The sequence below is a fragment of the Nesoenas mayeri genome (genome assembly GCF_963082525.1).
Source record: "Nesoenas mayeri genome assembly, chromosome: 12".
Classification (NCBI taxonomy): Eukaryota; Metazoa; Chordata; class Aves; order Columbiformes; family Columbidae; genus Nesoenas; species Nesoenas mayeri.
In genome coordinates, this window is record NC_137547.1 from 13,457,233 (window position 1) to 13,484,613 (window position 27,381).

The following is a 27,381-nucleotide window of genomic DNA, read 5'->3' on the forward strand; positions in this document are numbered from 1 at the left end:
ATCCTGATGCCGATTTGTTCTCTTATTGGCTTTCACAGGGGAACTCACAAAATACTTTTCAGTGAGTTTGACCTTGAGCTCGCTGCCTTGATCTGCTTTTCACTTCCGACAGATGGAGATGCTTATTCTCCTGGACATGTCATGGATGTTTTGCAGGGTAACAGAGAGCCTTCTGAAAGGCAGGTTTGGGTGCTGCTTGCATTATTCCTGACCCTAGTGCTTTGTTCCCTGGCCCAAGAAGCCTGCTGTCCTTTCCACTAACGTGTTGCCATTTGTCCTGCAGAAATCAAGGAGGTGGAAAAGCAAACGAGAGGGGACAGATGCCAACAACCGACCGATCAAAGCTGCCGGGAAAGTTATTATCCAAGATATTTCCTGCTTGCTGCCTGTCCACAAGCTGCTGGGAGAGCTCTACATGTGAGTACGTACGGGCTGACATCCTTTCCCAAATGAGAGCAGCTGTCTTTGGCATTGCTGTGCTATAATCCTGACATAGCACTGATCTTTGAATGTTTCTGTACCTTCTTCCTCTGTTCTTGCTTTGCTGCTTTTTTATGGTGTCCCTCTGTCTGTGAGGGGGAACTTGTCACCTCTAAATCCAAAAAGTGTGATGGAAGAAATTTGCGATGGGGTATTGTATACAGAGTTTGAACTGTTGTTCCAGCATTATCACTGCAGATCATAGAATCATAGAATGGTTTGGGTTGGAAGAGACCTTGAAGATTGTCTAGTTCCAACCCCCCTGCCATGGGCAGGGCCACCTTCTGCTAGACCAGGTTGCTCAAAGCCCTGTCCAGCCTGGTCTTGGACACTCCCAGAGATGGGGAATCCACAGCTTCTCTGGGCAGCCTGTGCCAGGGCCTCACCACCCTCATGGGGAAGAATTTGTTCCTTATATCTGATCTAAATCTCCTCTCTTTCAGTTTAAAGCCATTACCCCTTGTCATATCACTACATACCCCGTTAAGAAGTTCCTCTCCAGCTTTCTTGTAGGTCTCCTTTAGGTACTAGAAGACCTTAATGAGGAAGACCTTAATGAGCCTTCTCCTCTCCTGGCTGAACAACACCAACTCTCTCAGCCTGTCATCATAGCAGAGGTGCTCCCACCCTCTGATTGTTTCTGTGGCCCATTTTTGAGTAGTCTGATATCTCCTTGGAAATGGTACTTCTTTGTATCAATCCCAGCTGGTTTGGAGCTGGACTTGATGTGCGGCATGATAGTGAAGATGAATAGTGTGAGAAGGACAGCCATGAACCTTGAGAAACAGAGAAGGAAGCGATGGAATCCTGGCCATGCTTGCAGGCTCGTTGATGAGGAGGTTCTGGGCTACTCATTGCTGCCAAGAATATTTTCCCTCCCTCTCTCCCCACCTTCACAGGTGATGTGCCAACCAGCGCTGAGCTGTCTCCTTTCTTTTTAGATTGAATGTGAATAATATCCAGGAGACTTGCCAGAAGAATGCTGCCTCGGCGTTGGCTGTGGGACGGAGGGATCTTGTACAGGTATTATGCCGTGCTACCCTGAAATGGCTTGTGCTGTCACCTTGATAACCCAACAGCCACCTGGGTTCTGCAGTTGTCCTGGGAGTCTCTGGTTGGTGAACCGAGGCCAGTGGAACAGCTGCAGAGGTGGTCTCTACCTCATTGACTCTTGGCATTGAGAGATTGCTTCCCCAGGCTGTAAGCAGATTGTTTTACGCCCTTTGCCAAACTGAGGGAAGCACATTTTTCAGGGAATTCCTGCAGGCAAAGCAAGGAATGCAGCCTACTTTTGAGTCAGTAAATGGAGTAACTGTGCACACAGTTGCCTAGCTGCTGTCAGCATTTTGGGAGGCGATTTTGTCTTATGCAATCGTTCCCGTTGTTCGGCATTCATCTGCGCTGGCAATGGGTGCTGACTGCAGCTTGCTTCTCCCCACAAGAGTCTCAGCGCAAGGACCCAGCCCCAGAACTAGTAATAGGAGAAAAATGGCTATTGTGGCCCAACCTTTTCCTTGTGATTAGTCTATCACAAAAGGCAGACCATTTAACAGGACTCAGGAGTGCCTGAAAGCGACAGGAGCAGGCTGGCACTGCCAGAGTGACATGTGCACCTCTCCTGAGCATTTGGCTCTTCCTAGACCTGGGCAGGGAACACGTGTAGGTTTACCTGATCTCAGCAGAAGCAAACACAAGCTGTTTTCTTGCTTCTTGGTGAGTTCTGCTAGACCAGGAGAGAGAAGGTAGGTCTAGTTCCCCTTTGCTTGTGCTTCGTCTGACTGTCTGTTTTTCCTGTGTTAGACCGGACCTCAGGTAGAATAAGTTCAGCAGCAAGATTTCACTGAGATACCTCTGTTTCTTGCTTGTTTTTCTCTGTCCATTGTAAGTGCAGCCTGTATCACAGTTTGCCTTGCTCCTAGCAGACATGGAGGCTGGAGCTGCAGGTGACATGTGAGATGTGCTCTGCACCAGTGTAGGAAGCGGCATCTTTCCCATTTCCGTTCTGTACTCATACTCAGCCCTGTCCCTTTTCCAGTTTCTCTCTGGTTTCAGAGTGAGCAGCTATGGAATTACTGTTCCTGGCTGGTTTTTGTACTTGGAGCGCTTGTTTTTTTCTTTACTTTTCTGTGTTGACAGTTCTCTGATTTCTGCTGTCTTTCCAGCACCATGATCCTTTTTTTCCTTTCCTGCTCTTTTTTCATGCCGAACTAGGAGCTTTGCTTTTCCCTGGAATGTTCTAATTGCCCCATTTTGAAAGGCACAGCAGAAAAAACATTCCTAGATCAGTGATGTAGAGACTGAAAATGTGGAACTGTTTTCAGAGTAGCAGATGCTAAATGAAGGAGAAATTTCACATGAAATAGTTAAACTGTTGGAATAGAAATGGCAAACTATTTGTGTCTCTGCTGGGCCATGCTAGGAGAACAGAGGTGTTCAGTAACACTCATAGCTAATCAAAAGATACTTCTCATGCAAATAATGATTCACCAGTAAACCTTCTGCCACCAGACATCTCCGAACCCAAGAACTATATCAAATTTAAACCCTTTGAGGCTTGTGAATACAAAATGCACTAACAGGTCTGTTAAGCTACCCTGACAGATCTGTTAGACTATAGACTATTCTTCTTCAAAGTTTAACCCAAACTCAAAGCAAATGGGGCAGGGAAAGCTTTGGGTCTTCTGTGTTACTCTGTATATTTTTTGTGACATGGAAGCTGAAACTGCTCCCTGCTGCCAGGATTGAAAACAAAAAAGTTTCATTGTTATCTGTCCGTGAGTGAATTTGTGTACACCCATGCCCTGGGAGTGTGGTTATTTCTTAATTGTAGCTTTGATGCTCTTCCTTCCTGTCCACCAGGTTTGGTCACTGGCTATGGTAGCCACTGATCTCTGCCTTGGACCGAAGTCTGACCCAGATTTGGAGATACCTTGGGCACAACATCCATTTGGACGTCAATTACTGGAGTCCTTGTAGGTGTCTGAATGCCGGGGGGTGCTGGGGAATGATTGCTGAAGCAAAGCCCTCCACAACTATGTACTTTGTAATGCATCATTTGAGACTTGGAGGACTTACTGCCACAGCTTTTTTTCCCCTCTCAAGCCTGAGATACATCAAGAAGGGAAGCTGCAAGTGCGTTTATGACATACAGGAGGCAGCATTTGGCCTCCCACCAAGCACCCAGGTCTTGGCTGACATTGAGCAATAGGCCGGGTGCAGTTGGGAGCTCTGCTTTCCAGCACACCCGCAGCGCCTGACTTGGAGATTTTGGTTTTCTGCTCCCCACCTCCTAAATGAGTGTGTTGCTGCAGCTGGTTTGTTCACCTTCAAATTCCCTGTTGCCATGCAGCATTGCTGGGCAATCATTCCTCTGGTCCCAAAGCCACATGTGAGCTGCAAGTGTCCACCTGCCAGTGAATCTGTTCAGGAGGGGACATAACTGATATTATCTGTCAATACACCCTGTTTGGAGGCCCAGGATTTGTGTGGTGTACTTTGCATGCAGTTGCTTGATCAGGCTTTTTCCTGCTCTGTGGCAGGGGAGGACAGGTAGTTCTTCAGCACTCTGAGTCTTCAGAGCAATCCAGGAACTTCAGAACCATCCAGAAAAACTGTGGTGGGGTTTTACCTTGTGATCTAGATGCGGGATACTTGCTTGTAGAGGGCTTTGTCAAAAAGACAGTGTGGCTAGGGGTGAGTCTAATGGCTCCAGCTTTATATCCTGTTAAAATCAATCCTGTGGACCTTGTTTCTGAAGCTGCATGAACTTGGGATAATAAGGCTACGAGTACTTCTGGATTCCCAGAGCTCCCATCCTTCTGCCTATTAGGCCTTGTGTTTTCCCAGAGGGAGGACTTGGCTCCTCAAAGGTGTGATGGAAAAGACAACCTAATCCTGCAGATGCCTCCTATGAGCAGTGATATGACCCAGATCAATTTATGCAACAGGCATGAAATTAGTTGCCCTGGAGTCTTGATACATTTCCCAGTGAACTCTGCCCAGTCACATACTATCTCTTTCATTTCCCAGGCTGGCTCATTACTCACAGCTCCATGATGTGCAGACCCTGGCCATGCTGTGCAGCGTGTTTGAAGCCCAATCCAGGCTCCAGGGATGCCCAAACTCCTACGGCCCCTTTCCTCAGCGTGCCTCCAACCTGGCCTCACACAGCCGATACGTATGAGTGCATTTCTTTCCTGTTTGTCTTGGATATCTTTGACCGTCTCTGATGTAGATGACATGATTTCCTCTCCTTTCCCTCTCAACAGCCAAGCTTTACTTCCTCTGGCTCCTGTTCCAGCATGTCAGATCCTGGACTTGGCACTGGAGGCTGGAGCATAGGTGGGTTAGACTAGATGATCTCCAGGCATCCCTTCCAACCCCAACCAGTTTCTGATTCTGTGTATTGAGACCTGGGTAGTAAACAGAGGAATCTGTCTCCCTTCTGGCCTGGATTTTAGATGGCTCTCTTGGTGAGGAAGAAAGGTAATTAGTACTGTCTGTAATTGCAGATGTACTCTGCCAGAGCAGCTTTCCAGGGCTTGGCCAACATGATGTGACTCCATGGCTGGAAGTGAGCAGGGCTCACAGTCACCGTGTCGATGCTCCCCCAGTCCTGCCCCTTTTGACTTCTGTAGCATATTGCCTGACCGGGAGAAACTGTACAGTCTCCCTAGGTGTACCAAGCTAGGCCTCTGGATCACAGGTCGGCCCATAGCCAAGAGCTCCCACTGATTACTTTTTCCAGTTGGAGACAATTACAGACCAGTTTGTACCATTTTGTTTCCAGCCTGGCCATATCAAGCACTCGGGGCAACTGCCTCGCTGCTGCCTGGTGCCGTCAGCTTTCCACAGCCCTGGCGCTTTGCGCAATTTGAGGCTGTTGTCTGTGGCGACTCCTCCTGGTAATTTCCTTGTCCTTCATGTGCCTGGAGATGGTTCCCAGGATTAGCTGCTCCATCAGCTTCCCAGGGAGGGAGGTGAGGCTGACTGGTCTGCGGTTCCCCAGGTCCTTCTTCTTGCCTTTTCTGAAGACAGAAATGACATTTGCTTTCCTCCAGTCTTCAAACACCTCTCCCAGTCACTACAGTCGTTCAACCATTATCACGGGTGACCTCATAGTGTCATCAGCGAGCTGGTTCCACAGGGTTCAGGGGAAAAAACAATGCTGTGCTTTCACCTGCCACAGACGAACAGCAGCAGTCAGGAGTGCTGGGTTCTCAGTGGCATGAATGTCCATGGGCATAAGGACATTTTCTGTTCAAAGACAAATCACCAGTAAGGGCTCCAGTGTCAGAGTTGCAGCTGTTGGCTGATTCCAAGCGATATAAATGACCTGGGGCAGCATCAGCCCTGTTAGCACCAAAGCTGTGACTTTTCAGTGAGATATCAAGGCATATGTGACATGGGAAGAGCGGACAGTGGGGATTAACGGAGTTGGTGTTGTCTTGTAGCGGTTATTAGCAGCCTTCTCCCTGCCCCCAGGGCAGCACCTGACATACAGAGGCCCCTTTACGTAACTGCAGCCCTGGTGATGACAGTCCTCCCTGCCCAGGGAAGAGGAGCCTGGCCTGATGGGGAGAATGTTCCCAAGCAAACTCCATGGGACTGATTGTCCAGATACTTTTTGTCTAAAGTGGAAGGCCAAAGGGGTTCCTCCGTATTAGATTTCTCTGCCTGGTGATCCCCATTTCCATCCCGTCACCAGAAATGCAGTAGAAGCACTTAGCAAGTAGAGCTTGGCACATAGCTTTCTAAGTCAGGGCAGTGTCTGTAGGAATGCAAAAGGTGATACAACCATGTCATAGAGAGGAGACTGAGGTGTGTGGACATGTAGTCTTCCATGCCTCCTTCCCGACCCCAGTTTCGCAGTGGTTGTGCTCATGAGCTCTGAGCTACGCTCACAGCCTTTTGATGCTTGCAGCAAACAAAGACACGGAGCAGGCGTCCACTCCCTGGTGCGAGTCTTCTCCAGATGACTTCCGCTATGGAAACCTAATGTATCCCGATCATCGTGAACGTGAGAAAGACCAGCATGAGAAAAACAAAAGGTAGGTTGTGGCATGTCTTGGGGGTCTTCAGGGACGTGTGACTCTGTGCCTAGGTCACGTAGAACTCTATAGCCAGGTCTCTGTTCCTGCCGTGAAGTAGCACGCCTGCTCTTAGACCCTTTCATTCAGGTAGTTGCTTGAAGAAACTTCATACTGCAGATCAGCTCTGCTGGAATTGCATATGATGTATCTATAAGTGGCCCCAGATGGTGGTCCACCCATTCTTTACCCCCTTGTGCACAGCATTGCATTCAGCAATGTTTCAGCAAGATGTGGGAAGTAATCTGCTGCTCTTCTAGCGATATGAGCTGGTGGCATAGCCGTCACTGGGAAGAGAATTGCAAACAGTCAGAGAGTCAATCAGGTGGACAGCAACCCTGTTTGTTCCTTTAGGCTCCTGGATCCTGCCAACACTCAGCAATTTGATGACTTCAAGAAGTGCTACGGAGAAATCCTTTATCGCTGGGGTCTGCGAGAGAAGCGAGCTGAGGTTCTGAAGTTTGTGTCTTGTCCTCCTGATCCTCACAAAGGGATTGGTGAGTCTTGGCTTCGGTCTGCTCCTGCTGCCCGGGCAGAGCCACGGCTGTGCCTCGGGGGCTTGGGAACCTGCGGTCAGCAGGCGGGTGAAAAGTGTCCATCGTTCTGCCCAGAGGTTTGCTCTGCCAGTGAATGGCTTTAGCTACTTTGCAGCTCTCGGTGGAAATGAGGCTTATAGATGTTGGCCCAAGGGCTTTGTAGACTGTAATGTCTCTCCAGTGAAGCTAGAAATGTCTGTTTCCATGAGCAGTGGAAATGTATTTCTACACGAGCAATGTTGAGCTATTTATGCTAATGGCTGTTCTTTATTCCCTTTGAACAAGAGCCCAGACATGCACTGTCTCAATGTCTGATTCTAGGCTGAAGTTTCCTTGTAGTGCATGCACAAAATTGCAGCATCTCTAACTGTAGGTGAACTAGCCAAGAAATAGGCAAATAGCACATTTCTTCCAGAGTATTTTCAGCAGCGTAGCTGCCCAGAATTGCCGCTTAAGGACAGTTGCTGAAATGTCTTCCTGCTAGGTCTCTGGGAGGAGAGGAGCGGGTGAGAGATGCCAGATATGCAGCAGTTGCTTGCTCAGCTCTTGATACCGTCTCCCCTTGTCACCAGGGGCAGCTCCAGGGGAGTAACTGGAGTGAAAATTGGTGACTTTGACCACTGCCATTGCCCCTTCATGACTAATAGTCATGACACTGATACTGTGCATCGAATGTACTCTGCATTCACTCCGTGATGAGAAACAAAGGCCATGCTCGTTTGCTCTTAGTTACACTTCATAGTGATGTGAGGCAGATGAGACCAGCGGGAAGCCTTCATCTCCATAGCATGTGTCAGCATGTCCCGAGCTACAAATCTGAGACACGTTCTCAGCCAATAGCTGTTTAGCCATCAGGGAAATCCAGGGGCCAGTTTGTGCCCCGGCATGCGGATTGCCAGTGTCTTTGCTCCTGCATGGAGACCAAACTGAGACCCGTACAACACATTGTCCTCTCGCCTTGCGGCAGGATCCCTCCTGGGCTGACTGGAGTCAGTCCTCTTGGGCAGTGGGTTCAGGGGGCTTGGCTGTCAAGTGGGGGGCTGCACGCAGGGCTGCTTTGTCCACGATTCTGCCAGCACTGATTGCCTTTCTCTCCGTTTCTTTCCCGCCTCCCCAGAGTTTGGCGTGTACTGCAGCCACTGCCGCAGCGAGGTGCGCGGCACCCAGTGTGCCATCTGCAAGGGCTTCACCTTCCAGTGCGCTATCTGCCACGTGGCAGTGCGAGGCTCCTCGAATTTCTGCCTGACCTGCGGACACGGAGGCCACACCAGCCATATGATGGAGTGGTTTCGCACCCAAGAGGTTTGTCCCACGGGCTGCGGATGCCACTGCCTGCTCGAGAGCACCTTCTGAGCAGTGGTGGCAGCAGCGTGCACCTGAACTGGATTTAATATTTAATTCCCAAGCCATTTGAGTTCTGCTCCACAGTGTCTGGGGGAGACGCCACAGGAAACTGAAGCAGGATGTCGTGGTGGTGCGCTGTGGTGACATTTACAAGTGCTTCCAGTGTTCCTACACTTCCCAGGTTGCTTTCAGACCGATTTGCCCAAACTCCCCATGTCCATTGCTGGCAATGGATGCCAGACCAGAAGAATTGCTCTCACCTGCAGAAGAGTGTGTGAATCTTGGCCAGTCTCCATTGGGATGAGGAGGTGTCAAAAAGCTCCTTGGGAAAGTGCTCCCCTGACAGAGTCAAACTCACTCCAGTGACGCAGTGTCTTGCCAGGTGCCTCCTGACAGGGGCTCAAAGTGAGCAAAATAGTAATTTTGCACAGTTAAAGCAGAAATAATTTGCAAGCAACAGTGAGTTCTAGAGGTGAACTGTAAACTGTGCTTGAAGAGCAAATAGTCCATGGGACTGTGCTCAAAGTTACTTTTGGAAGCAACAGGGTCCTTGTTTTGAATAGCTGTTTACATCATTTAGATTATCCCATAAAGCAAAAGAGTGAAACCCTGTTCTTCAGGATTACTTCCTAAATAGCTTCCTGCTTCCTGGTCAGTACCTGTGCCTGGTGTGACAAGCCCAGTTGTGCACCTGAGGTCACTGGGATTAGTTCCTTTCTTCCAGCAGTTTTAGTACCATTACTCTTAAAGTGTCTCCCTCTCCGGCTCTGACCGGGTGATATAATGCACTTTAACTTGCCTGTCCCTGCCTTGTCGGCAACAAATCCTGGTGACTGGGAACGGCATCTGCCTTTGGAGTTTGGGATCCACACGGTGTTTCCATGGATGGTGGCATCTGAAGGTGTTTCAGAAAACCTTTGCTTCCTTACTGAGAAAACTTAAGGACGACGCTTGCTCTATGCCATTTCCTTTGGCTGTTTTCTCCAGGCTCTTTAGAGGGAATCAATGAATAATTTGAGATTTGCTGCTGATGCACTTGAGTGATCAGGCTCCTGAGCCAGGGAGGCAGCAATTTCTAGGGGAAAAAGGGTTTTGGAAGGGTGGTGGGATTCACAGAGGCAAAAGGTTTGTGCCTTTTCTCTCTGTGGAGTTTCATTTGGAGAATGTACTGGATCAATCAATCTGTTTGGGGCTGTGCCTGCTGGGCGCTCCCATCCTGGGGATGCTGCTGTGTGGTTGTGTACACAGCTTGTGCCTCTCCTGAGCAGGCTTCAGCCTGAGCTTTGGTTTCGGGTAAACATGTGGTCAGGGCTTAGCCTGCTGGTGTTACCCCACGCCGGCACTGATCCCTTCGTCTGCTCTTGCCTGCTGAGCAGGGCCACAGGCCATGCCGGCTCCTAACCTCTGTGCTAACTCAGGCTGCGCGATCCTGCTGTGGGATGAACAGATGGTATATCTTAAACATTAAAATTATTTTTTTAAGTGCTGTTCTGACAGAACTTGGTGTCACTATGCTAGTTCTGCCTCCCTCAGGACCTCCCTCTCCCAGCGTTGCACCCCACAGCCCTCTCCCTCCACCCCAAAGTGGTGGTCCCTCTCTGGACACCTGTGCCTGATAGTGGCAGAGCCATGTGGTAGCTGGGGGGTCAGTGGCTGCTGCTGGGACCCCCACCCCTGGCTCTCGCAGCAGCTGCCTTCGTGCAGGGTTGATGTGACGGTGTGTGGCACTGCCATGTCACACTGGCCTGGGAACTGCCCACAGGGCACGATGTGCCTCTTGCAAAAACGAAGCGGGGTGGTGTCTGAGCTCCCAGCAAATCAAACCCCACATCCTGCGGTCTGGGGCAGCCCCAGGCAGTGTCTGTGCCCCCAGAGAGCAGGCAGGCGCGGTGGGTGCTGCGGTGTTTGCTGCACTGGCCCTCAGGCAAGGGTGCTCTCTGCCAGGAGCCGTGGGAAGGACAGGGATCCCGCCCTCCGCCTTCCTACGTGACAGCCATTCAGCTCGGAAGTATTTTCATTTCCATACTTGAGTGTGCTTGTAGGTTGGAAGGAAAAAGAGGCTTGTTATTTAAAGATGACGGACCAACAGATTGCAGTATTTATGTGTATTACAGTCCATTACAGACTATCTCTGCAGTATCTGAATGCCTCTGAGCTGGAGGGCGACTGATGCTTCAGAGGAAGGCGGAAAAGCACTTGCTGTGGCTGTTTGTGCAACCCTGTGCTGGTAGGTGGAATTTCTTCCCGGACGCTGCGGGCATTTGTCTCACACCCTGCAGCGAGTGTGGTGGCGGCTTTGGGAGCGGTCTTGCTCAATGCAGAACTGGCTATTACAAGGAGACAGGAATGGCTGATTTCATCTGCTTGGAGCTTTGAGAGAAGAGAAATGCATTGCAGTCGTTTTGCTCAGTGACCCCTGTCTGGAATAAATGATCAGAAATGGAGTGTGCTGCTGTGCTGGTGACTCACACCAGCCCCTTCAGCTGCTCTGCCCCTCAGCTACTTGTCCTCTTATCCACCTGCTTTTTGGCATAACTTGGTAAAGTGCAAAACATTCTCAAGTCTGGCTGAATCTCACTCTGAATCTCAGATTTTAGGGAAGGGAGCAGTGGCGGGGGTGGGAGAGGAGGCCAGCACTGCTTGGGCTCTTGGCACAGAACATGCCAGTGTGCACCAAACCAGCCCTGGTGCTGCTGCTATGGTCAAACCAGGCAAATCAAATAGAGCATCCAGCTGAAGGGCAGTGCTGTAGCCCATGGTTGGTTCTGTGCGCAGGGCATCCCCTTCATGAGTTCTGCTGGTACAGGAACCAGGGTCATGGAATTGAACTGGCTGCTCCGCACGAGGCAGGAGTTTGCTCTGCACATGCCACGTGGGAAGGGTGTGAAACCACTTGCCTTGGGGTATCAGCTGTGCCACGAGTTTGGCAGTGCTCTAGGAGCAGCTGGGCACCTCCAGGGAGGGAACCTCCATCCCAGAGCCCTGCCTGTGCATCCCCAACCAGCAGCGCTGGGCAGCCGCTGCACCTCGCGCCCATGCTCGCACCCTGCCCATGGCTCTGGCCTCTGCAGAGGAGGGTGCTGAGCACAAGGGACTTTTGGTCTGATGCTGAGCAGCTGCTTTGGCAAGGCTTGCTTCAGCTGCCTGCTAAGCACATCCTCAGGACTGTTGCAGCTGCATCCACCCTGGCTCTCCCAAGGATGGCTGGAAGAGAAGGCTCCCATACCAGCCCATGCTGTGCCCTCGAGGTCACCAACAGCTTTTTAAAGCCTTTTTGTGCTCTGCAAAGCTAGCAGAGGTGTAAGGAGTGTGGAGTGCCTTCCCTGTCCTCGCTGAGGTTCTCCGTATGTGGAGAAGGAAGTTTAATTCCTAATGATCAAAGTTTGGCAGAGATATGAGGGATGAAGATATCAGCAAAGGTGCCAAGGAATATTTTTCCTCGTGGATGCTGCTCCTTGCAGTGTCTGTATCAACTCCTCCTCTGCATCCACACCCCCACATTAACCCAGCATCAGCCTGTGCCAGTGCTGCGGGGCCCAATCCTGCCCAAAGCCCAGCGGCGCATTCCTGCCGTCTCCCTCATGCCGTCCCCAGCATCTGCCCGTCTGTCTGGTGGGTAAACCAGTTCAGGAACTGATGAGCCAAAATCACTTGACTGCTCTGGTTTCAGCCAAGCTGATCATCAGCCGGCTCCACTCCCCAGTGCCGCTCACCCTGGGGGCTGGCACAGCACAGGGACAGTGGAGGGCACAGGGACAACAGGGGGACAGATGGCCATTGTCAAAGCTCTCTACAGCCAATTTGGTACTGTTACGGCAGTGCCTGCTGGGCACTTGGGTTCCCAGCACCATCCCTCTCCCACTGCCACCAGCGCTCGGTGCATCCCCGCTCCCCCATCCTCACTGCAGAGCTGAAGGGTGGCTTGTCCACCCTGGGGACACCCCTGTTCCTTGCGTGGGGGACAGAGCCCCACTATGCAGCCCAGGACACCCTGTAATGAGAGGAGATGAGGTGTCAGCTCACAATGGGCTCACCGACATCCCTGAGCCCTGCTGCAGCTGAGCTGGGACAGCAACTCCCCTGCGTTCAGGAGGGGACGGTGAGACCCATTGGTGCTACCTGTGCTGTGCTGGGAACACCAGGCTCGCAAAGGCTGGACCTGTCCCTGCCCTGAGCTGGAACCACAGGTGAGACCCCAGCCCGCCCTTTGCAGCATGCAGTGCCCGAAGGACATGCACACCCCGAAACTCAGCCGAGCAGTGCATCCCCCTGTGTCCTGGGCCATCACCGTGGCATCCGGCCTGTCTTCCCTCACTCTCCTTGCCCACGAGCACCAGTTGGGTGTGGGTGGGAAGGGAAGGGAAGGAAATGCCTTTCCCGGGTTTCGCCGGCCCCTGTGGCTGTGGGGAGAGGCCGGGACGGACTGGGAAGCGCCGGGGACGCTGCTCCCAGCACTACCACGGGACGCTGTGGCAGGGTTGGGCCACGAAGGACGTCCCAGACCCAGATCACTGGCCGGACCAGCCAGGGCGGCACCTCCAGTGGGGACAGCATGGTGGGGTCACGGCCGGGGGACCCCTCTGCCTCCCCCAGCACCCCACCCTGGTTGGGATGTGGGTGCAGCGGTCTCAGTCTGAGCACTCCGGATCCACCTCCATCCTCTCCCCACCCAAAAAACCTTGAACCCCACCTGGAGCCACCCACTGTGCCAGAGGGCTGTGGGGGCTCAGCTCCCACCCGGGACCAGGGCCGCTGCCAGCTGTGGAGGGTGTCGGGAAAGCCCCCCAGAAAAGGGGGTTGTCCCACCCCTCAGCACCTCTTTCATGGGCTCCTAACAACCTCTTGAGGCTCCTGCGCCTGAGGTGTTTATGACCCCCACCCCAAAACCCCCTCTGTGGGACCCCATCTGCAGAAGCACCAAGGATACACTGTGGCAGCCCCAGCTAGGGATGTGCCCCCCCAAATCCTGCTGCTCCCACTGGAGTGTAAAATTAACCTGTTGCCCCGCAAAAAGGGACATCTTCCCCTGGGCTGCTGGCAGGGCGATGCTGGGAGCCGGTTGGGGCAGTGGAGCTGACGCTGGGTTTGGCATCTGTCTTGATTAAAGGCCTCTCGTAACGCCCAGCTGTGCCTGCTGGAGCCCCGCAGCACCCCGAACCCGGGGGGCTCCCCATTCCTGGGCCAGCGAGCCCCACCCTAATCACTGGCTGCAGCCCGGTGTGGCCGGTGATGCTGACATTTGCCAGCATGTGGCTGGCCCCTGTGATCCAAGGTGTCACCCCAAAGCATGACCCACCTCCTGATCCCAGCGGCTGCTTGGAGGGAAACTTTCAAAAAAATGGGGAGAAAAGCTCCTTTCTTGTAATTCTCTGTGATTTATTTGTCTGTGATTTTCTGGGGGATTTGAGGCTGCTTGGCCCTGCCCCTGCTGCAGGGCTGCCTGCCCAGGCTAATTACATGTGTGACATTTAATTAAATATTGAAATAAATCTGCAAACGACCAGAGGGTACATAGTGCCTCGTAGCAAGTAATGCTGGGTCAGGGCAGCCCCAGGAGTGAGTCCCACTCTCCTGGGGGGTTTCTGAGCAGGGACTGGGGTTCCCTCTGCTTTGGCCACCATGGAAGGGTGATACACCTGAGGGTGCCCTGTACCTGCCATAACTCCCTGGGGTTGCTCTATACCACCCAACTACACCCCTGAGATGCCTCCCAACCTCCCCAAATCCACGCTCCCTCTGGATGCCCCCACACGCCCCATCCCTCTCCCAGGGATGTCCATACTCCAGTCCCCCACCTCAGGGTGCCCCAGGGCCCCCCCATAACCCATACAGGGTTGTTCAGACACCCCTCCCTTGCCCCACACCTTGAGTGTGCCCATGTGCCCCTCTCCCCTCCCTGGGGTACCCAATGCCCTCCTCCCAGAATACCCCATCCCTCCCATCACCCACCCATGGGTGCCTCTTATTCCTCCATCGCCCACTCGTGGGTGCCCTTTGCTGCTCCATCCCCCCTGGGGTGTTCCATCTTGCCCCTTCTCCCTCCACCTTTGCCCCAACTGCTCCCATCACCCACCCGTGGGTGCCCCCTGCTACTCCATTACCCACCCATGGGAGCCCCATGCCCCCCATTCCCACCCCGCCTTTGCCCCCACTCCTTCCACCACCCTCTGTGGGTGCCCCTTACTCCTCCATAACCCACCTGTGGGTGCCCCGTGCCCCCCCCACCCCGAGTAGAGCACCTGCCGCGGGGAGGAGCCTCCTTCACCCAAGCCCCGCCCCCCAAGCGGGGCGCTCCAATGGGTAGCGAGGGGGCGTAGCCAGGAGGGCGTGTCCGGGCGGCATATGCATGTATGCAGATGAGCAGGTGCGGGCAGAGCGCGGCGGCCGCGGGCAGCGGGACGGGCAGTTGGGCCGTGGCCATGGCGGCTCCGCGCTCCTTCAGCGCCGCCGAGGTGCGGGCGCGCTGCGCGGAGGGCGCCTGCCTGGTCCGCTGCCGCCGGCGCCTCTACGACCTGAGCGGCTTCGTGCGGCTGCACCCGGGCGGGGAGCAGCTGCTCCGGCGACGGGCGGGTACCGACGTGAGCGCTGCGCTGGACGGGCCGCCCCACCGGCACTCGGCTAACGCCCGCCGCTGGCTGGAGCAGTACTACGTGGGGGAGATGGAGCCCGGCGAGGAGCAGGTACCCCTGGGGGTCGGGCTGTGTGGGGTGTGTGGGGCTGCGCCGGGTCTGGGATGTACAGAGTCACTATAGGGTGCTCCAAGTCCGGGGTGTCCTGCGGCTGGGATGTACGGAGTTTAATAGGGTGCTTTAGGTCCGGGGTGTTCAGGATGTATGGAGTCTACATGGTGCCTCAAGTCTGAATTGACCCATGTCTGGGATGTAAAGGGTCTGTAGGGTGCCCCAGTTCCAGGCTGTGTGTGATCTGGGCAGTGTGGGGTGTATAGAGCACCCGAAGTCCAGGGTGCACAGGGTTTGAACTGTACAAACTCACTCCAGATCTAGGCTGTGCAGGATCTGAGCCATATGAGGTCTATAGGGCACCCTGACTTCAGACTGCGCAGGATCTGAGCCATACAGGGTCTATAGGGTACCCTGAGTCTGGGCTGTGCAGGGTCCAAGCCCAGGTCCAGGCTCCAAGCCACATAGGGCATACAGAGGCTGTATAGGGTTTGGGGTGTATGGAGCATGGAGTCTTTGGGGCACATGTGGCATATAGGATGTATAGGGCACCCAGGTCTGAGTCTGAGCTGTATGGGATGTGGTGTGTATTGGGTCTGAGTGGCACAGGATGTTCGGGGTCCAGGCTGTGGGCGCGGGGTGTGTGGGGCAGGGTGTGTTTGAGGCTCCCAGGGTCCTGCATGGGTGGTGCCTGTGCTGTACAGGGTGTGAAGGTTCCACACATGTGGGTCATGCTGGCTCTGGGGAGCTTTGTGAGGCTGTCAGTGTCTATGTGGCTCAGGTCTGTGGGGCCTGAGGTGCAGAGGATCATGAGACACATAGAGTCCAGGCTTCTCAGAGCCTGAGATGGACCGTGTGCCAGGTGCACAGAGCCTGGTATCTGTAGGGTCCCACCCCATGGTCACATCCTGCCCTGGCCATGCTGGGAGGCAGGGCTGATGGGTGGCCCTGGCATGCTAGTGCAGTGAGGAGGTGTTGGGGTCTTTGGAGGGGTGTGGGAGATGGGGACATGCAGCTCAGTGTCAGTTTTAGCAGGGCCATGTGGCACAGGGTTGGTTATGGGTCAGGGCACTATTCCTGGCACTTCCAGTGCTCGGCTGGGGCGCTGGGCACCAGGGCTCGCCGGCGATGAGCAGCCACTGCTGGGGAAGGAGCCCAGCCACCTCCCGAACTGTCTGAGCGTGGGGTGAAGGCGACTGTGACTCGGTGCCGTCCTCACCGCACCAGCCCCGTGCTCCCAGGAAAACACCCCAGGAAGTGCCAGTGCCGCCAGGTGAACTTCCAGGAGGCAGTGTGGCACCAGGCACTGCCGCCCCGATTACCAGCCCTCACCAGCACACCGCGGGCAGGATTCCTGAGCAGCAGGCCTGGCCCAGCCCCCTTTCGCAGCCCAGTGACTGCTTTTCCCCACTGCACATCCCAGCAAGGTCAATGACTGGTCGGTTCCCCTGGGCTGGTTGTTTGCTCTCGCTGGTTCTGTTCCCTGTGGCGCAGGCTCAGCCCCGATCAGCGGCAGCGCCACAGACGAGGCTTTGTTCAGCCTGGGTGCAATGCCTGCTCTTTCTCCAGATCCCAGCGATGGCACCTCCTCTGTTGGGACACTTGTTGCTGCCGCCTCCTCACAGGCGTGACGAGCCCAACGGGCTGGGGCAAAGGAAGGTACCGGACAAACGAGTTCTCGTGCCGCAGCCCACGCTGAGGGGAATTGCCACCATCCCAATGCAAATACATGGCATGATAACGTCGGGGCGCAGGGAGATCAGACACTACCTGGCACTAGATAAACCGTCCGGGGTTGTAACGTGAGGGGGAGGGAAAAAAGCTGACTGCTGCACAGCCAGGCTGGCCGCGCTGCGTCCAGCGCACACGTGATGTGTGAGCTGTTCTGCTGCTCTTGCCACCCCCCAAAAATCCCCTTTGGAGGGAGACAGGGAGAGCAAATACCCTCAGTGGCGCTTGCGTTCTTGCTTTGGCTGCTTTCAGGCAGACGTACCCTAAGCAGCAATTTGAAGGAGATGTTGCATGGGCCCAGTCTGTGTTTGGAACCCCACAGCTTTGCTGGTGTCTCTTCTCACTCGTCAGAGGTTCCAGAGCTGCACCATCCCTGTGCTCAGGGATGCAGGAGCCTGCGTTCCCTCAGGCATCAGCATCCTCCCTGCTTACACCCAGGGGCTTCGAGGATTTTGGAAAGTGAGAGAAAAATGCATTAATGCAGGAAGGGTGAAGAGGAAGATGAGCCAGCGTACACCCCACTGGCATGTCTCTGTGCCCCTTCCCACAGCCCTCAGGAGCTTGGCTCCATCCTTCAGCCACAGGTCCATCTTCTGTGTCACCCAGTCCTGTTTGGCTAAGGACAAATTAACCCCCAAACCTTTTATCAGTGCAAAGAGAATGTATAGGGGAGATCAAAGTGAGAAGCAATAATTACCCAAACTAGACAGTGGATTTTTAAGAGCCCTGCTAGAGGGAAACTGGATCATCTAATTACCTCACCTTTTTAAGCAATGAGAGACTTTCATCACAGCCTCTTTGGCATGAGTGACGTGGCCATGAGTCACAGTAAATCCCCCATCCCTCTTGGGTTGGTGTCCTCCCCTTCCTCTTGCCAGCATTACTGCATGTTGGGCTTGCCCTGGCTCTCTATCCCAGCCTGAGCTCCTTTGAATGTGGGCGCTCGTGCGTTATTTAGAGGCGTTGTAACAAGAAGTGGCTTTATTATTGTTACCATTGGGACAAGTTACCTTCAACCTCTTTTTAATAGTCCTGCTGCACCCAGTGTTTAATGGGCTGAGACGCAGCCCTGTGGGGCTGCTGCCCAGGGATGGTGGTGCTGGTGGGATGGTGATGCTGGGATCATGCCAGCATGGGTGGGGACCTTGCTGGGGCTCCCTGTGTCTTGTGGGGTGTCCTCCTGCTACATGCCTGAGCCTGCATTGCCAGCACAGCTTATCCTGTGTGGACATCAGCAATTCAAGCTGTTTTGGAGCTTAGTGAAGGTGCTGGAGGCTCCAGCACGATGCTGTGGCACAGCAGGGCTCCTGCGGGGTTTGACTCACTGGGAAAATGGGAAGAGGTGGAAAAACCGGGTCTGGGCTGCTGGTGGAGCAACTGTCTGTGGGCAGCATCCCCCTGCTCGGGCCAGAGGGACCTTTCCAGCTTTTCTTGCCTGTGTTCTGGCACATTGGACCCAGCGCTGGACTGTCCCTCCTGCCGTACCTGCTCCTGTCACAGCTGGTTTTTTCTTTCTTTTATCACCCTGAGCTTTGATGCGGGACAGCACCAGGGTGGTGTAGCTGGCACAGCACCAGTGCTGAGCTCCCCACAGCCCTGCCTGACCCGCACAGGGCGGCAGTGTGCTCGGAGGCAGATACCAGGTTACCTGGTCACCACATCGCGCCGTGCCGTGGGTGTCTGGTCCCGTTGCTTCGTGACAGGAGAGCTGACACCTCACCAGAGCTGCCGCTTGCCAGGGTGGTGCTGTGGGAAGGTGTCACTTCGTAGGCGTTAACTTTCTCTTCATTACATCAGGCCTCTTGTGCACCCTTCTCTGCAGGACCTGTTTGCCTGGGGACAACTTGGATGCATCAGCATCACCCACAGGCAACAGGCAGAGCCCAGTGCTCACAAAGACCCCTCAGCCTCCTTCAAACTCACCTTTTTATTTTCAAACCCACCTTTTTATTTTGAGGAGGACGGGCAGAAACCCCAGCGCTGGTCCGGGTGCTGGTGGGGCTCAGTCCCTTGGGGTCCCTGTGTGCTCCGGGCAGGCAGGAGTGTGCCACCACTCCAGGGAGCGAGCCAGGGCATGCAGACATGGCTTGCACCCCAGTTGCGCCATGGCTGCAGGCCCTTTCAGTTCACCCCTTTGCCCCAGAGTGAACAAGAGGAGAGCCTTCCTCCTCCTCCCTGGCCGAGGAAGATGAGGAGGTGACTCAGGTGAGGCTGGGTGCTGGAAGGGAGCTGCCGTAGCACGCAGAGTGATGGCATCTCTCTGGTGACACCCGTCCTCCCCAGCCTGGGTGCTGCGGGTGAGGTAGGGTCTGAGCCCCCACCTGCCTCCCTGAGCTGGGAGGATGGGAAAGGCTCCAGCTGTGACGTGGTGCTTGGGTGTCCATGGGTAGGGCAGTTGGAGGCATGTGGGCATTTTTGGAAAGGGGGTGAGAAGTGACAGGTGGTTGCATCAGCCCGGCTTTCTTAAGCATCCTTCCTGCTGCCGGCGAGGCTGTGGTGCAAGTGTTGAGGTGGAAGAGTACAGGCTCAGGGGACAGAGAAGCTGCCTCTATTGCTTAAAGCCAGATTTTTTTTCCAAAACACCCGTGAGGAGGAGGCAAAACCATAACTTGACCATCCTCAGCTGGATTTCAAGACATCCCACCTTCCCCAGGGTTGCAGGATGTCTGGCTGAAGGACAGAGTGTGGAGTGTTGAAAATCATATAATTGCAGAATGGTTTGGGTTGGAAGGGACCTTCAAAGCTCACCCAGTGCCCCCCCTGCCATGAGCAGGGACATCTGCACCAGCTCAGGTTGCTCAGAGCCCCGTCCAGCCTGGCCTGGGATGTCTCCAGGGATGGTTCATCCACCCCCTCTCTGGCCAACCTGGGACAGAGTTTCTCCACCCTCAGTGTAATGAATTTCTTCTTCACATCTAGCCTGACTCTCCCCTCCTTTTAGTTTAAAACCATCACCCCTTGTCCTGTCACAACAGGCCCTGCTAAAAAGTCTGTCCCCATCTTTCTTATTGGCCTCTTTTAAGCACTGAAAGGCCACAATAAGGTCTTCCTGGAACCTTCTCTTCTCCAGGCTGAACAACCCCAGCTCTCTCAGCCTGTCAAAATAGCGGTGAGGACCGGTGCAGAGGGAGGTGTGGTGGCCCAGGGCATCAGCTCACACCGGTGCTCTGCCTGCAGTAAAGCTGCTGCCTGCTGAAGTCCAATCTGGCTGGAAACACCCCCAGCCCTGCCCGCTCCCCCTGGGGCGAGGGGCTGCCTCAGGGCTGGGTACTGCAGCTCTCATACCAATGGGATGAGGTTTGAAATCCAGTTATTATTAGAAAGGGGATGGGAGCCCGTCAAGCAAGGAGTGTCTGCTGTTGGCAAACAGCACCCAGCTCTGCCTTGGCGTCACCAATGGAGTAAAGTCCTGTCCACCCAAGGAGGTGACACTGGTCCTCGTGCATCCCAGCTCCTCCCACAGCTGCTGGGGAAGGGTTTGTTCCCAACAGGGATGCAACATCCCTTGAGGGAATCGCATCCCTCTTGGAGCAGTGGGTCAAGTATCCATTGAGGAGCCCTGTTTGCCAGGAGAAAACCCTCCCTCACTGCCTGGGACACAGCTGGGAAACCTGGCGGGCCTTGCTGCGCCAGGGCTGCTGGGTTAATGGGTAACTCCAGGTGACAAAGTGGGAGAAAAGGCATGTTTGGCATGTTGTGCCTGGGGAGCTGCTGGGCTGCTACAGGGTACGGCTGGCCTGAGGCTTGCATGGACACACTGTGGCCTCGCCAAGCCCCCCACCAGAGGCAGGACCGGCACCAGAGCTGGCAGGGCCATGGGGAGGAGGCCGGTGCTGGCAGCCGGTGGTGTGTTCGCTTCCAAGCATCAGACAAGGCAGGTTTCTCCTGTCTCTCAGCCAGACCTGGAAGCAGGATCACAGCCTGCGCTTTATCCCACTGCACCAGCACACCCCCCAAACCCCAGTGTGCCCTCTCTAGCCAAAACCAACCCCCCACCCCACCTTGCACTGAAGGTGCCCATCCCTGCATTGCCCTGTGAAGGGCGCTTTGTCCTTTTCCCCCGGCACAAGTTCTTGCTGCATTTCTTCCCCCGTGCCTGGAGCCAGGGTGGTGGCACCGGCCATGCCACACTCCTCAGCTCCAGCAGCCTGTCTTCCTTGGGGACCAAAATGCTGAGCTGGGCTTTTGCTGGAGAGCAGCGGGGTGGGGAGGCGGGAGCCTGGTTGTGGGCACTGCCCGGCGATGCTCCCGGCTTTGCTTGCGGCGGGACTGGCTCAGGCTGGTGCTCGCCAGGCTGCGGCACTGCCCGTTTGCAAGGCTATCGCTGCCCAAGGGCCCTGGAGCCTCTGCTTTGCAGCGCCCCAGACCCAGCACCCAGTGCCCTCCCAGCAGCATGGTGGGGTGGCCTGAAAAGCCGGCTTAGGGGGAGGTTTCCAAAAAGATGGGAGTGTGAGATGCTCAGTGCACGGTTCAAAGGGCTGCCCAGCTCGGCAGCAGCCGCATCCCTCAGGAACCTGCTCTGCAGGAACTGACTGACTTAAATTCATTAGATTTTTTTTTCCCCTTATTTATTTATTTAGCAGGCGGGCACAAGCTTGCCACCCCACCACTGTCCCCAACTGCATCCGCCATCGATGCTTCACTGGGGGTTTTCCTTCCCTTTCCAGATCCAGCCGGAGCCGGTGGATGAGCAGGGGGTGGATGCTGCAGCTCAGACCCCAGCACGAATGGATCCCCGCTGTAAAACCGTGGATGTGGAGAAGGTAAGAGCTGGGGGTTTCTCCAGAACGCTGTTTGCCAGAGGGGTCCCAGAGGAGACTGGATCTCCTCCTTCCCACGAGAGCTCTGGCTTTCCGCTGACTGGGATGGGAGGGATGCTGGGAGGGAGCTGATCCGGCTGCTCCTGCCCTTTCTCCCAGCGCAGCTGAGGTCGCTCGTGCTTTATGGCCCAGGTGCGGCCACGCTGGCAGGCTCCTGTGGCGGCAGCGTGGGTGGGGATGGCTTTCTCTGACAGCAGCTGTGCCCTTTGAGCAGGGATGTCCTGCCAAGCCGCACCTTACTTGCTTGCTTTATTTTCTTGCTTTCTCGCTTTGTTTATTTTTTCCAATTTCTCTCCATGACTGAGCACCTGTAATGAGCAGTAATGGGTCCCCCAGCCCAAGCAGGGCAATCCCTATGCACGCAGGCTGCTCTCTGCCCTGCCTGCTCCAATCTGAGCACGCCACAGGAGTGGGCATTCGTCCCAAGGTCCCTTTGGACATTCCTGCTGTTTGTGGCACCAACTTGCACAGCCCCTGCTCATTGCTGAGTATACTTTTATCATGCAAAATGACTTTTTTTTATTTGAGCAGGAGAACACCTTTCATACACCCATCTTAATATTTTGCTGCTGATTGCAATTAAAAGTGGAATCTGCCATCCCAGAGTAGCCTTTTTGCTTTAACTTTTCCCCTACCTTCCCAACAGAGGGTGATTCCATCCCTGTCCCATGCACTCGCTGCAGGCTGGGGTTGTTTCCTCACGTGGGTGATCACATCCAGCCCTGCCTGCAGCAGAGCCCCAAAAATACCCATGGCCACCTCAGTTTTTTGCCCTGAAATGCCCGAAGCTGAGCTGCCCCCCACCACACACACACCCCAATGCCAAATGACCGGCAGCACAGCCCTGGGCCCTGGGTTGCCTGTGTGATGCAGGATGGCCGGTGCAGAGCTGCCAGACTGGGGCTTGGCCGGGTGAGCAGGATTTCTGTCCTGGAGTAAGGTTGGAACGAAAAACCACCTTATCTGGCCAAGCCAGCAGAAGACGTGCCCGAGGATGCTGAGCAGCAGCAGAGATGGTGCTGCTGGTTCGGTCTATCTATTTTTGTCCTGTGCAAACGTGTGCCTGCATGGGTTCCTTCTTGCTCTTGCAGCCATCTGAATGCCGCCATGCATTTGAGGGCTACAGAAACTATCCAAGGCTGGAACAGCTCTGCTGGGAGAACAGGCTGAGAGTTGAGGTTATTCAGTCTGGACAAGAAAAGGTTCTATGGAGACCTTATTGCGGCCTTTCAGTGCTTAAAAGGGGCTGATAAGAAAGATAGGGATGGACTTTTAAGCAGGACTTGTTGCGGTAGGACAAGGGGTGATGGTTTTAAACTAAAGGAGGGGAGATTCATATATGAAGGAAGAAATTGTTTACAATGTGGTTGATGAAACACTGTCCCAGGTTGCCCAGAGAGGTGGTGGATGAACCATCCCTGGAGACATCCCAGGTCAGGCTGGACGGGGCTCTGAGCAACCTGATCTGGTGCAGATGTCCCTGCTCATGGCAGGGGTGGCACTGGATGAGCTTTGGAGGTCACTTCCAACCCAAAGTATTCTATGGTTCTATGCACTGGAGCAGTGACTGACATTTGCGTTCCCATCCTGTATCCTGCTCCCCCATCCCTTTCTGCTTTGCTCCTCACTGCCAAAGGGCTTGAATGGCTGCAGCCATCCTGCATATCCTCTCTGCAAGGAGAAAAGCCCTTGGCCAGAGCAATGCCACAGGGACAGGCTGTGTCCTACCAGCAGTTCGCTGGCACAGCTAGCAAGTGGGGGTATCGCTGCTCGCTATCTAATCTTGGCAGCTCCCGGAGGGGTACAGAGCATCAGTTATCAGGGCCTGATGCTGAGCCAGGTCCTGGTACAGTTGCCCTCACCTTGAACCACAGGCAGGTACCTGGTGGCATGGCAGTGAGCCCAGCCCCGTGTTCCTGGGTCGAAGGGGCTGATGTGTGTCTGGCTCTGCTTGTCTGCCCCACACTGGCGCTTGTGGGGAGCTCAGGGCTGCTTGGAGCAAGAAGTGGCTGCTCCTGGGGGATGGGAAGGGGTTTGCAGCTTGAAATCCCGTGCTGCAGCACAGCTTCGTGCTGGGTGTGGGGGTACAACTGCTGTCTGCTCCCCCAGGACCTGGTGGACTGGCGGAAGCCCTTGCTGTGGCAGGTGGGCTACCTGGGTGAGAAGTACGACGAGTGGGTGCACCAGCCCGTGGATCGGCCCATCCGCCTCTTCCACTCGGATTTCCTCGAGTCCCTCTCCAAGACAGCGTGGTGAGCCCTCGGGGTCTGCGCCGTGCCCTGGCCAGTGCCTCCATGGGGAGGGGGGATGGCTCACCACCCCCTGTGACAGTCCCTCTGACTTGTCCCTCTACCCCATAGGTACGTGGTGATCGTGGTGTGGGTTCCTGTGGTGCTGTATCTCAGCTGGGTCAGCTACACCTCCCTTGCCCAGGGCAACACCAGGCTCTTCTCCTCCTTCACCACAGGTATGTGTGGTGGCAAAGCATTTGGGCTGGGCTCGCTGCTCTGGCTCCATGTCCAGGGGCACAACAGCCACAGGTAGGGGCAGACCCCTGCATCCCTTCTCCATCCCTCCTTCCGTGCATGCAAGCTGCATGCAAGAGCAGCAGGTGAGCCCCTGTCCCCACAGCCACCAGCATGTCCCCTGCACAAAACCGCCTGTCCTGCTGTAAAGCCTGAGCTCGCCCACCTCCATCCCCTTCTCTCATCCTGCGATTTGATCCCCGCGGGGGGATGGATAGAGGCACAGAGCCCACTGGCCCGGGCTGCAGCCTGCTCCCTCTTGCCTCCCTTCCCTCCACCCCCAAAAACCAAGCCGCACCGACGCTGCGGTACGTGCCACCCCCCGCTGACACCCACCCCAGGCCATGGCTGAATGCCGGCACGCCGGGTGAACAAACCCGGCTCTCAGCATCGCCAGCATCGCACAGTGCGGGGCTTGTTTGCCCGAAGCGCCTGCCCTTGAATCTCCCACTGTCTGCTCCCCCGGGAACAACAAGCATGGCCAGGGCAGGCTGTCTTCTTTGTTGTGCTTTATTTATTTATTTATTTATTTATTCTGGGCTCCCTATTTTTTTTGCAAGATGCCACCCAGTGCCAGCTGTGCCCGGCTGTGGGGGGAGCGCCCGCCGCACCGCCACCCCGCTTGCTCCTTGTGGCATTCAGCACCTTGCTGCCAAAGGGTTATTTATTTATTTTTTTCCCCAAAAATGAACAGATTTTGGGTGGCATTCGAATTCTGCTTGCAAGGGTGCAGGGCTGGCAGCCGGTCCTGAAAGGAGGAGGTGGCTGAAAAATGCTCTGCGGGGGAAAGTGCCCAACAAACCGATTCTTCGTCTCAAAAATAAATTAAAAAACCCAAATACAACAATGCCAGCAACACTGTTTAACTGTTACAAGTGTTGTCTGCGCAGATAAGGCCTGTCCTGCCTTTTTCTGGTGGGTGAAACAGCTTTGTAAGGACAGGGCTGTCCCTGGAGTGCAGGTCCAAGCCCACATTGGCATCTGGGATGAAGGGGACCCCCCTCGCCAGCTCCTTGCTGCAGCGAGAAGCCAACTGTTTCCCTAAAGAGTGTAAATTAGTGGAAGTCAAAGGAAAATGTATCTCTCTGGAGAAGCCCGAGGTAGATGAGAGGGAGGATAAGGATGGCGATGGATCAGAGCACCCATGTGCCACCTGCCCTGCTGACCGCTGCACGTCTTGTTGTGTAGAGTACTCCATCCCTGTCCACAAATACTTCTTCCCCTTCATCTTCCTCATGGGGATGTTCCTGTGGTCCCTGCTCGAGTACCTCATCCATCGCTTTGTCTTCCACATGAAGCCACCTGCTAGTAACTACTATCTCATCACGCTGCATTTCTTGCTGCATGGGCAGCATCACAAGGTGAGTCGCAGCTCCCACCTCCGCCGGCGCCCGCCAGGCTATGGGAATGGTGGCCTTTGCTCAGGCGGAGCCTGTTTGTGCATGTTGGACGTGACTTGTGGCATCTTCACCGCAAGCCAGGCCCTTACTTAATACCTGTGAGGGCTGTAAGACGGGCTCAGAGGAGCTGGAGTTAAACCTGCAAGCACTGGTTGGGTGAGGGGAAGACCTGAAAAGCCATGGGCTCCCTCTAGCTTCTCTGGAGGAAATGTCCCCATGGCACTCAGGACCTGCCAGCCAAAGCCACCAGCTACTTGGCTACCTTGGTGTGGGCAAGGGGCTGCTCTCGCTGGGTACATCTTTTGGGGAGGGTTTTTGTGGGCTGCTTTGGAGTTGGCTTTTCCCAAGTGGCAGGGATGTTCTGGGGGCTGGGGGGCATGGGGTGAGCTGGGAGCTGCCTGTCCCACCATCCTTCTCTGCTTTCAGTCTCCCTTCGACAGCTCCCGTCTCGTCTTCCCTCCCGTGCCGGCCTCACTGGTGATTGGCTTCTTCTACGGCGTGCTGCGGCTCCTGCTGCCCGAGGTGCTGGGGCTCTCAGTGTTCGTCGGGGGGCTCTGTGGCTATGTCATCTATGACATGATGCACTATTACCTCCACTACGGCTCACCAAAGAAAGGCACCTACCTGTATGGGCTGAAGGCTTATCACGTCAAGCATCACTTTGAACACCAAAAATCAGGTAGCACCACCTTTCCCACGTGTGCCAGTGGGGCCAAGGGCTGTCAAAGCCCAGCCTGCCTGCACGTTTACAGCTGATGCTCTGAAATACTTGGGATTTGGGGTGGGGAAGCCCAAGAGCTGTGTCACTGGGAAGGGATGTACAAAGTGCTGCAGGCCCATGGATAGACACGAGGAAGAAATTTTTTACACTGAGGGTCGCGAAACACTGTCCCAGGTTGCCCAGAGAGGTGGTGGATGCCCCATCCCTGGAGACATCCCAGGCCAGGCTGGATGGGGCTCTGAGCAACCTGAGCTGGTGAAGATGTCCCTGCTCATGGCAGGGGTGGGACTGGATGAGCTTTGAAGGTCCTTTCCAACCCAAACTGTTCTGTGATTCTATGATTTCTCAGCCCTCAGGCTGAGTTTGGGGAGCCAGAGCAGCACAGGGACAAAGGCAGCAGTCTGTCTCGCCGATGGGCACCAATGCCACCCAGGGATGTGGGTGCCTGTCTCCACCCAGGACAGCATCTCCTCCTCCTGGGAGGCATTGGCAGGTGCAGGGAGACACCCTGGGCTTCCCCGACTCCATCCCACACCTTCCCCAGCCTGGTGCTTGCTCAACCTGCCCTTTGCCCGGTTTCCTAGGAGAAAACACCCCATCCAGATAAGCTATCATCAGTGGGGCTGGTGGCATGGCCCAGCCAGCTCCTTCTGCTCCCTCCTCACCCTCACCTTGCCTTCTTCCCTCCCCAAAACATGGACACACCTCCCTCACCAGTCTCTTTGAAGGAACTCCCTGGCCCTGGCACCACTGTCAGCTGTTGTCACTGTTGTACCCAGCTGGGTGACATCCCATCCTGGCCATGTGCACCTTGTACCGGCTGCTCCCAGCCCTGCCTTTCTCAGCAACAGTGGCACTGGCTCAGTTAACATCGAGTGAGCTGCGTCCTGTCTGCAGCAGCATCCTGGTGACGGAGACACCACGAGCTGAGCACTCTCTCCTCTACCCACAGGCTTCGGCATCAGCACCCGCTTCTGGGATCGCCCCTTCCGAACGCTCATCCCCGAGGAGACCTTTGAGAAAGAGGACTGATGGCTCCAGCACAACTCACAGCT

The 27,381-nt window shown here is 55.0% G+C and overlaps 2 protein-coding genes across 4 annotated transcripts in view; both read left to right on the forward strand.

Annotated features, from left to right (window-relative positions):
* WDR59 (WD repeat domain 59) overlaps positions 1–10,088 on the forward strand; it is a 49,340-nt gene extending 39,252 nt beyond the window's left edge. For all 3 annotated transcript variants that reach the window (XM_080351881.1, XM_080351882.1, XM_080351883.1), the window contains 8 exons: positions 284–417; positions 1,422–1,503; positions 3,340–3,452; positions 4,510–4,657; positions 4,749–4,821; positions 6,404–6,530; positions 6,924–7,066; positions 8,223–10,088. In XM_080351881.1, the coding sequence (XP_080208007.1) occupies positions 284–417; positions 1,422–1,503; positions 3,340–3,452; positions 4,510–4,657; positions 4,749–4,821; positions 6,404–6,530; positions 6,924–7,066; positions 8,223–8,458 (1,056 nt within the window). In that variant the 3' untranslated portion in view covers positions 8,459–10,088. The remainder of the gene's footprint in view (positions 1–283; positions 418–1,421; positions 1,504–3,339; positions 3,453–4,509; positions 4,658–4,748; positions 4,822–6,403; positions 6,531–6,923; positions 7,067–8,222) is intronic.
* A 4,780-nt stretch (positions 10,089–14,868) lies between these two features.
* Positions 14,869–27,358, forward strand: FA2H (fatty acid 2-hydroxylase; the record flags this gene model as incomplete). Its single annotated transcript, XM_080352241.1, has 7 exons — positions 14,869–15,129; positions 21,528–21,623; positions 23,790–23,932; positions 24,041–24,147; positions 25,394–25,566; positions 26,032–26,284; positions 27,279–27,358. 7 exons carry the CDS (start codon positions 14,869–14,871, stop codon positions 27,356–27,358), a joined length of 1,113 nt encoding a protein of 370 aa, XP_080208367.1.
* Between the last annotated feature and the right edge of the window lie 23 nt (positions 27,359–27,381).